Source organism: Chlorocebus sabaeus, chromosome 11 (assembly GCF_047675955.1).
Source record: "Chlorocebus sabaeus isolate Y175 chromosome 11, mChlSab1.0.hap1, whole genome shotgun sequence".
NCBI lineage: Eukaryota > Metazoa > Chordata > Mammalia > Primates > Cercopithecidae > Chlorocebus > Chlorocebus sabaeus.
Window position 1 is genome coordinate 15,655,267 of NC_132914.1, and position 10,895 is coordinate 15,666,161.

At 38.1% G+C, this 10,895-nt stretch overlaps 1 protein-coding gene across 1 annotated transcript; it reads right to left on the bottom strand.

The window, feature by feature from the left end:
* Positions 1-3,730: 3,730 nt before the first annotated feature.
* Positions 3,731-7,699, bottom strand: MGP (matrix Gla protein). Its single transcript, XM_007967755.3, has 4 exons — positions 7,561-7,699; positions 6,045-6,077; positions 4,805-4,880; positions 3,731-4,112 (listed from the first exon to the last, which is right to left on the bottom strand). Exons 1-4 carry the CDS (start codon positions 7,619-7,621, stop codon positions 3,971-3,973), a joined length of 312 nt encoding a protein of 103 aa, XP_007965946.2. The 5' UTR covers positions 7,622-7,699; the 3' UTR covers positions 3,731-3,970.
* Between the last annotated feature and the right edge of the window lie 3,196 nt (positions 7,700-10,895).

Here is a 10,895-nt window from a genome sequence, read left to right on the forward strand (position 1 = left end):
TAAGAATGTAAGTTTAGCTCCATTCTAGTATGAATTACTTTGGCTGCAAAAATTTCAAACCCAGTTGAATACAAAAATGAAGATAATTAATTTTCTAGTCTTTTTTGAAACTGCATGTTGCTCAACATAGGTAGCCATGGCCTTGTGGAGGACAGGAAGAGTGAAGTGAGTACAAACTAGCCAGTGCTCTTTACAGCGTTTGGCTATGAATCCTGTAGACTGCTCTTCATAGACAATTATAGATACTTGAGGTATAAGTGTGACTCTCCAAAGAGTCATTGTCTTGCCATTTTTAATATCCAGACCATAGTAATAATAGTACAATACAATAGAAATAACTAACAACTATAGAGCACTTACTACATGCCAGGCAGTGTTTTGCGCACTTTACATATATTAACTTGTTTAATGTTGACAGCAACTCTAAGACAGATACTAGAATAATCTTGTTTTACAGATAAGGGAATTGAGGCCCAGTAAGATTACTTAACTTGCCCAAGATTGACACATTCTCAGTGGTGGAGCTGGCATTAAAAACTAGGAAACCTAGCTACAAAGTACTTATTCTTAGACACTCTTCTACGATGCAAATTGCTTTTATGGGTGGTGGCAGAGTAATCTGCTTATGTTTAAACACTTTGGTTCTCAGGCTAAATTAATCTATGGAAAAACCTTACCAAGATGAGAAAAGGGGAAGAGAGTAAGACCTGTCACATTCTATTTTGTGTGTCTTAATTCTGAAAAACAAGGATATATCAAAAAAAGAAATTATAGAGCTGAGATGGTAGATAGATAAAATTTTGACTAAGGTAGAAACTACATTAAAAACATCTTCATCAGATTGGAAAGTGTAACTATACAATGGGAGGCTGGTAAAAATATATGGGCTATTTGTACACAACTCTTTAAGAAACTGGCTTAAAGAATTAGATTTTATGAGGTCACTATAAGTAAATTGCTCAAGAAAATAGAATTACTTGCCCTTGGGACAGTCACTTAAGTCACTTAGATTTTAAGCTCTCAAATTCTTCAACTGAAAAATTAGGGGATTTAAATAGATTATTGCTGAACCTCTTGCCAACTCAAAAACTATAAAACTAGTGTTACATAATGAATAAAACGAGCTGGAGCGAGAAGATTCTGGAGCTAGAAGATGCTGGCTGACTATTCACTATTTACCACCTGAATGACTGTCACAGATTTGGTTCCCTAGGAAGCCGACTCTAAGATTTAGAGATTTGTGTGCGGGTGGTTTATTGGGGAACAATACATGAGAGGGGTGAGGAAAGTAGGGCTAGCCAGAGTGAGCATTTGAACTGTGATGTAACTGCAGTATATGTCTGAGCCAATTTTACTGGTGAACTCTGAGGCTGGGATCACCATTTAAATAGTCCTGCCTGTTTTAATGGACTTTTAGCTAAGATGGAGTCTAAGGAATTAAGGCTCCATCTGAGAAAGAGGGGGGATTTACCTTCTCTTCAGAAACAACTAAAGACACAGGCAATACATATGAAAAAATGGCTTTCAAGACCCTGGACATGAGGCGATTAAAGATGGCCATTGCTATGAGATGGAAAACAGAGTAAGTCCTATGACTTCTCCCGCCTATTGCTTTAAGGGGGTTTCTAGGCCATGGCTTAGGGAGAGGGAACCAAGGTGGAGTCCAGTGGACATTTTGAATTGAGATGGAGTTGAGAGTTCTAGAAAAACATAGTGACTATATTTCACATGGCAAAATACTGCAAAGGAGAGAGTGAGAGGGATCTCTGGATATCAGTGGAGGGTACTCTTGTGTACACGTAGAGAACTGATTGGCATTTGTGTGTGGGGAGATTACCATCTAAGAGGAATAGAGGAAACAGTGGCTGCTGTTAACTCAGGGCTACGATTATTGTCATGGGACATTGGGCGGACTACTCAGAAAGGTCTTGCCTCAGTGTGGGGAAATAATTAGCCTTAGATTAAATACTGATTAATTTTATCCACATGATTTAACTGAATCCCAAAGCAAAGCTCAGGAACACATACAGAAATAGAACAATATCCAGTACACAAAAAGGTAAAATTTACAATGTCTGGCATCAAATAAAATTAAGCAAGAATGCAGAAAAGCAGAAAATTGTGATTCATAAGTAGAATAATCAACCAATCAAACCAACCCATAAATGACATTATGTTAAAATAGTTATTGTAGCAATTTAAATGTATCAAAGACATTTAAAAAGATAAGCAGAGGTATGGAAGATATGAAAACATCCAGATCAAACTTCCACTGATTAAAAACCACAATGTCTGGGATGAAAAATACACTAGATGAAATTAATAGTAGATTGGATATTGCCAAAGAAAAGGTTAATGAATCTGATGACACATTAATAGAAAGTGCCAAAAATAAAACACACAGAGAAAAGCATTTTGTAAAAATTAAAATAACATCAGAGAGTTGGATTACTTCAAGTGGTCAAATGTGCATGTCATTGGACCCTCTAAAGGAGAGGAGGAGGAGTGAGGGATGGAAGTATTTGAAAAAATAATGGCTGAAAATTTTTCTAATTTTATGCAATCCAAGAAGGTCAATAAGCCTCAAGAACAAGAAAAATAATAAAAATCAAGATAGGTGTGAATCAATTTGGTCAACAGCACTAAAGCACTAATAAAGAGAAAAATGTTAGAAGCAGCCAGAGATAAAAGATGCAGTATATATAGTGGAACAAAGATGAGAATTACAACAAATTTTATATCAAAAAACTGTGCAAGCTAGAATTCAGTGGAATATCTTAAAATAATTAAAAGACACATGGCAACTTGGGATTCAATATACAGTGAAAATATCTTTCAAGAATAAAAACAAGCATACAAAACGCAAAGAATCCTGCAGACCTGAACTATAAGAAATGTTAAAGGAAGTTCTCAGGCAGAAAGGAAATGACACCAGATGGAAAGAAGAATGAAGAAAACAGGAAATGAAAACGACATGGGTAAATATAAGAGATCTTTTCTTTCTTTTCTTCTTTATTTTTCTGTAGAGACAGAGTCTCACTCTGTTTCCCAGGCTGGAGTGCATTGGTATGGTCATGGCTACTGACATTACAAATGTGGGTGTCTGTGCCTGGCCTGGGATATTTTCTTATTATCTAAACTTTAAAAGAAATTATTAAAATTATTTAAAGCAAGAATAATAAATATGTAACGTGGAACCTATAACAAATGTAGAAGTAAAAATATAACATATGTAGAAGTAAAAAATAATTGGATTGTTAAGACTATTTACATATAATGTGATTATTGATATAGTTAAGTTTATAAACTATTATTGACAGTTTTTGCCAATTGTTTTTTATTTGTCCTTTTTGTTTTCTCTTTTCCTTTCCCTCCTTTTTTCTCTTCTTCTAGATTATCTTGATTCAGAAACATTTTTGACTTTGATGCATTAAGAGATGAAAAAACAAATGAAGTGAGCCCTGTATTTGCCACAATTTGAAATTGTGAAATAGGAAACAGGAAAGTCCTGGAAAAAACATACCAGATTCCATTCATGGATTCCAAAGTAGAGAGGGTTTAGAGAATTTATGACTGGATGAGTGCTTTCCAAACTTCCTTCTTTTCTTGTAGTTATTTTTCTAATCAATACTAGATATGAGATGAAAAGAATCTCCTATTTTGGGTAAGGTGGGCCATGATTTAAATATCTCAGTATTTTCCCAAAAGAAACCAGATTTACAAGTGAAAGTATCACAACAGAAGTTTATTATGGAACAATCACATATGTTGACTCTCCTTTGACCCTCACTGCAGTGCACTTTCATTACTTATCAATGTGGGGGTGGGAAAAAGGGGTGCAGCCAGACAAGAGAATATACAGGAAACAAGCATTGTATATGAGTCTATGTATTTCAGTAATGCTGCTACAAGGGGATACAAAATCAGGTGCCAGACTCCAGAAAAAACGAGATTTTTTCTTCCCCCAATCTCATTTGGCCCCTCGGCGCTCCCTGAAGTAGCGATTATAGGCAGCATTGTATCCATAAACCATGGCATAGCGTTCGCAAAGTCTGTAGTCATCACAGGCTTCCCTGTTGAGCTCGTGGACAGGCTTAGAGCGTTCTCGGATCCTAGAAAGCGGAAAAAGAGGCCAAAATTGAGAAACATAAAGTGGAAAAATAAGAAAATGGAAAAGAAGAAGAAAATATTGGAGAGACTTTCTCTCCATGCCCACCTATATTAAGAGATATTTAAGGAACAGGGAGAGGCCGGGTGTGGTGGCTCAGGCCTGTAATCCCAGCATTTTGGGAGGCTGAGATGGGCGGATTGCTTGAGGTCAGAAGTTCAAGACCAGCCCTGCCAACATGATGAAACCCCGTCTTTACTAAAAATACAAAAATAGCTGGACATGGTAGCACGTGCCTGTAATCCCAGCTACCTGGGAGGCTGAGGCACGAGATGGTGCCACTACAATCCAGCCTGGGCAACAGAGTGAGACTCTGTCTCAGAAAAACCAACTAACCAACCAACCAAAAAACCAGGGAGGGAAGGCAGAACAGGGTTTTGTTTTGTTTTGTTTTTTTAAATGACAATAGAAGTTTTCTTTCTGTCCTCCTTTCTCTCCTTCCCTCTCCTTTCTGGATCTTTCCCCAAATAGTTTTCTAATAATTCAGGTTTTTTTTCTGTATATTGTTTTTAAGTTTTTGATTTTAAAGTACAATTAGGAATAATGTATATGATAAAAAACCTGTTTCCTACTCCAATTCAGATCTATGATCTACACTGGGAAAAATGAGTGCTCCTCATGAAGTTTGTTACTGACCTTTCTTGGACTTTAGCTCTCCATCTCTGCTGAGGGGTTATGAAGGTATTTGCATTTCTCCTGTTAATGAAGGGATCTTAGAACAGAAAATAAATAAATGCAGTTTTAGTGACGCGTAGCTGAAAATATTTCCATGAATATTCCTTGACCCAAATATATTTGTAAGTGCCTTAACTTCTGCAACTCATATAAACAGAGATTGACAAAAATTAGAGGAGGATATAAAGTAGATTTCATTAACTTCCTGATCAAATGAAATCAGTAATCAATCTATGTGTCTTAGAGACTTGTCATATGGAATTTGTTGGTTTTGCCTTTGGACGATCACTTTGCTTTTCTTAATTTCCGTATTTCTACTTGGTAGGTTTTAAATTCCTTTTGAGGAGAAATTCTCTGTCCTGAGGATTTATGAAGCATAACTCTAGATTGCCGGTACATGAACAGTTTAAACATTATAAAAATAATGAATAAATTAAAAACAAGAGTGATGTGCCATTTCCTACTATGCTCAGTCTTTTATAAATCCAGCTATTCAATAGCATTCAGCTGGCTGGGTATGGTGGCTCACGCCTGTAATCCCGGCACTTTGGGAGGCTGTGGTGAGTGGATCACTTGAAGTCAGGAGTTCGAGACCAGCCTGGACAACATGGTGAAACCCTGTCTCTACTAAAAATACAAAAATTAGCCAGGCATGGTGTCATGCACCAGCTACTCCGGAGGCTGAGGCATGATAATTGCCTGAACCTGGGAGGTGGAGCTTACAGTGAGCCGAGATCACACCACTGCACTCCAGCCTGGGCAACAGAGTGCATCTCAAAAACAAACAAAAAAAACAACAAAAAAGCCAAAAACCCAAAAAAACAAAACAGCACTCAGCTTAACGTGGCGCCTGTGGTCTCCCAGCTGACTTGGCGTCTAACTCTGTGCTTTACCATTTGTCATTACTCCTCGTTTTCCATCTGTGCAGTTGACATGGTGCCAATTTAAAATTTCCAAATGAGATTTTATGGCTTCTGAATATGTTGCCTGTAGCTTAAATCCCATATTGCACTACTTCAAGCTTAAAAAATTGCTCCTTTGGCAATTTTTATAGTCATTAGAGTTAAAACTTTACTTTAGTTTTTCAAAAGAGGCCCCCTTTTCCCTCCCTGTTATATATCTTACCATCTTGTTTATTTAAAAATAGGGAGAGGTTCTTTAATGCAAGAGATTTAAATAAAGAATTTAAATATTCACTTACAAAGTTCATAAGATTCCATGCTTTCATGCGATTCTGGAATTAAAAAAAAAATTCGTTATATCACTGCTTAGCAATGATTCCTTATATCATTATTTATCAGTTTAGACACTGTAATAGTTTAAATATAGGGATAGAAGGAGAGGAAAGAGTGTAAAAATGTGAAGAATATATTTGGCAGTGTGGTTATTACAAATTTCAGGAATTTGGGATTTGTGAGGTTTTTCTCTAGCTCTGGCCTTGCTGTGGATATCTCTGTATTTTAGTGTCTCTGATGTTGAAGGAGGGAGTGGCCATTTTCAACTAAAATTTCCCAAGGGCTATGACGTCTTCAGACAAGCAAAATAAGACACTTTAAGTGCCGTACAGAAGTCTCCAGAGAACCTTCTTCTCTGGATTATTCAGAGTCTGTTTGAGAACAGGGTCAAAGAGGATTAAGAAGGATCCAGAAGACAGCCAGGTTTCTCCAGGCAAGAGAACTACAGGGCAGCTGCTCTGCTGGGCTTACCAGGACAGGTTTCTAAGAGGGTTCCGAAAGCCTCTTAAGAACCTGTGTTAAATTGGCAGCCACAGAAACCACTGGCTCCAGCTGACAGCTCACCCTGGGCATGATGCCAGTTCAGAGAGAGAACTGAAACGATATCAAAGCAGAAGTTTTCTTCTTTCTGCCACTCTCCTGAGCACAGCAGGCACATTTTGGAATAAGAGGCTTCTATTAATATTTGCCGGCAAGTGAATTTTCTTCAAAAGTTAAAAAGAAAGGGAAGAAATCAAATCCTCTGATATAGAGAATTTGTGAATATAAGAGTGAGAAGCATAATCTTTGTTTGTTAATGTGATTTAAATTTAAAAACAGTGAAAATATTCACGTAATTGAAGCAAAAGACTGAAATAAGTAAATAACTTTGCTTCAGATTTCCTTTTATAAGCTTTGAACAAATGCAGATATATTTAACAACATATAGGAAACAGGCAAAATTTATTTTCTGACAACAGAAGTTATGAAAATGATTATTTTCTAAAGTTTTTTTGATGTAAAACTTTATTTTAAAATTCATTAACCGAACAAACGTCATAAGTTCATGATATTGTGCAGTCCTTAGAAAGGGCTATACTTAATACTTCACATGAAAATTGATTTTCTCAAAGGCAAGTGGTTTAAACAATGCCCTTAACCCATTGATACCAAAGTCTAAATAAATATCCTTAAAAACAAGGATGCAGGGGGCTGGGAATTTGATATCTTCTTTCTGAAATATCTGAGTTTCTAGATATATAGAGACTTACCACAGAACGGGTTTGTCTGTTAAGTTGCACAAGACTCTGGATATTTAGGATATAAAAAAGACTTAATAGAACAGATCAGTTTCTGTGGAGACTGGGAAATGTGAAAGTAATGGTACTTTAAGATTATAACAGAGAAAGGGGGAAGAAGAGGAGGAGGGAGAGGAAAAATAGAAGTAAGCCAAAGTCAGAGGCAGAAAAGTAAATACAGAGAAATGGGAGAAAAGTTTCTCACCATAACACGAAGTTACCACCGCTAAGGCGGCCAGGATGGCGAGAAGGACCAGGCTCTTCATGGTCTTGTCCTGCAGGTCAGTCTCAGGGTCTTGTGTAGCAGCAGTAGGGAGAGAGGCTCCTACAGGATGTTAGTGGAAGGCTGTGAGGTTTTTATAAGAACCAGAGCAGTTGGGAGGGGAAGAACCAGTGGGAGAGGGCTGGAGAAGGTGGGGAAGGGTTGGCACTGAACTAGCACTGGAACTTTTCCCAAACAGTCATTCCTTCCAGATATTATCTACTCTGAGTGGGCAGTTTTCCCTCACTCCTGGACCTGACTGTGTTACAGCAGGATGCTGCTCTGGTGCAGAAGTTGTGGCCATCATATGCTTGGGGACAGACCTGGACAAAAGCCCACAGAGGGAGTTGCCACGAACACATGATCTACCCTCCTGGCCAGGCCTTTTGGGTTTGGTCCACAGACAGAGCCCTAGTGTTCTGTTTGTTACCCTGATTGATTGATGAGAGGTTTTGGCGAGGAGAAAGGACTTCACTTTCTTTTCTTTTCTTCTTTTTAACCTTTGCCTCTTCTTCTGGGAGGACTTCACTTTCTATGCTGATTATAATTTAGACATCTTCCCAGTAGGGCTGAATCCTAGACCAATATCTGTCAATCCCAGACTAATCAGGCATTTGACTGGGGATATGCATCTTTGGCATTTTTCCAAAGGTTCAGCAGGGTGGAGATATCCAATGCCCCATGAGTTCTGTTTCCTTAATCAACACCGTTGTAACTTGCCCATTCAGTTTTGTGACATTAGTTCAAACCTGTGCCCTAGTCCTCTCTTAGGCAGTGAATTAGTGGTGGAAAGTGCAGCAAGGATAAGAGGGCACTGTTCTCTCATTCCCGAGGGCATTATCTCGATAATTAACTAACTCGATAGACTTTTTAGTGAGTGGCAGATGTGCTAGGTGTTGTGGGGGATGTACAGACAAACAAGACACCTCCCTAATGAGGTAAGTAATAGCTACTCACTATTCACTTTGCTCTTTCACTGTAATGTATCCTCAAGCATAGGTTTTCACTACACCGTCAGGCCCAGAAGTACTAGCTTATTTTCCCACAGGAGGATTTCAGTTTGATGCCGCTGGTTATCTTGTATAGAGAGCTCTTTTTTTTTCTTCCTTTTTCCCCCTTCTTTTGCAATCACAAAATCTGTCCTACCAGATGTGCCTCTGTTGCTTGGGAACCCAATAGTTTTCTTTGCAGACAACAGAATTGAGTCACAGAGCAGCAGATTGTAGAAGAGCTACAGCTTCGGGACCTCTGACTCTTGGACTGCAACAGCAATAGGGCTGGGTTGGGGATGGGGTGGATGTATCTTTCAATACTGATGTATTTCAAGGAGCAGTGATGAACTTGGTGGAGCCTCATGCTTCATTCTTTTTGTCTCATTGGGATGGAGTTTCCCTCCCATCCTCCGTCCTGTGAAGAGCTTTTATAAATATTGATAGATTCCCCATTAAAAGAAATAGCTCCTTTGAAATCTGAAAGATTGAGTTCTGAGGGATCAATAAAATTCAAGTTTTCCGTCCAAAACCTAAGAAATAGATTCTCTGTGAGAAAATCTTAAAGAAAATCTCAGAAAAAAGACCATATATGTTCATCCTTGATAAATTCAACCGTCACAATTTCCACTAATGAGATTGGCAGTTGTTCCACTCTTTAAACCACAACCTACTCTGAGTGTTAGTTTCAGTGTCTGTCTGGCAAGATTAATCACCTGAATCATTACACGATCAATGAATAATTTAAAGTGCGAAAGCCAGTTCACTACATTGCATGATTTTGGGGGAACAAACTAGCCATAGATAAAAGTTTTGCATGTACTTAGCTTAGTAATTAATCCCCGATTAATATAACATCAAACAAGTTGAGTTCCAATGTTTCACCCTTAAAATGAGTAGTCTACTCTCCCCGTCTCTACTTCATCTCCAGAATTAAAGAGAAATCTTCCCATTTTCCTGCTATAAATATGTGCTTTGCAATGTAAATTAACTCTGTCTTTTCCAGCCAAGTTATAGATGTCTTCTCTATCCCCAAGGTCAAATGACAACTATAATCTTTCAGCCTCTGACATCACAATTGTTAGGTTATTTTTACACTCCCAGAAACTAAACTTGAAAATCCTACACTTCTCATTTCAACTTAAGCTTCACTTTTGGTTCACCTTAAATCACTGCTTCCACTGGATTCCCTAAACTTAAGCATTTCCCTTTATCATCTTGGTTTTTGTAAGGCTAACTTCCTTTCGGGAGCTGTGTCTCTTTGGTCCTTCATCTGCCTTTCCTGTCCATTGCCCTCCATTTATTTCTGGGTTCTTCTCTGCAAAATCCCATTTATATATGATCTGCAAAAATTATTAGCATGTGTAAGAATCCAGAGCACTTCTTTTTCTCTTCTGTCGCCTTACTCCCCATTTCAAAGACAACTTTGTGAATGCCAACTCCAGTCATATGTTTTTATGATGAGGACTTGGACTAACTCATAAAGCAGGGATGGGAGCTTTGCATTAGAAAGGACCAAGATTAACTAATCTGAGAGAAGACGGAAGAAAAGAATGGAGGTAGGAAAAAAAAAAAAACGGAGAAGGGGAAATGAGAAGAGGCTTACCAATTTGGTTTGCTGGCTGAGTTTTAGGTAGAGACTGAGTGACAGAGAAAAACGGAGGCAGTTGGAGAAGGTGAGACATATTAAAAGCAAGACATGGGAACAGAGACATAAAAGCTGCTTTGGTTAGGAATAGCATTGTTTGAGATTGCAGAACACTGTCTGAAAATTTTCAGAAAATATTGAAATTTAAACAAATTAATTTTGCCAGCTAGTTTGCATTTTCTTAATTGGGATATCTTGTCAAGACGAGACCACATGAAGCTCTAAATTCTAGTTAGATTTTAGATAATTATGAAAGACACTTATATAGACATTTTCCCTTAACAAAAGAGAAGTGTTATTCAGAGGAGAGAATATTTTAAGATACTCCCAGAAGTGATAACAGAAATATGAGACAGTGATATGATTGCCAGTTTTTAAAAATGTGTAGGAATCTCCTCATGCGAGGTTGGCAACGTGGGAACTGAAGCAAGAGAAGCCATGGAGTAATACAGATCTCCTATTCCACCTACTCTCAGGCAGAAAAGAGAATGACCATGCCTGTCAGGGCCAGAAGGAGCTTCATGATTTCATAATTCTCCCATCCATCCATCCATCCATCCATCCATCCATCCATCCAGTTATCTATCTAGCCAACAAATGTACTGAGCATCTACTGCGTGTCAACTCTAGGCTGGAAATAC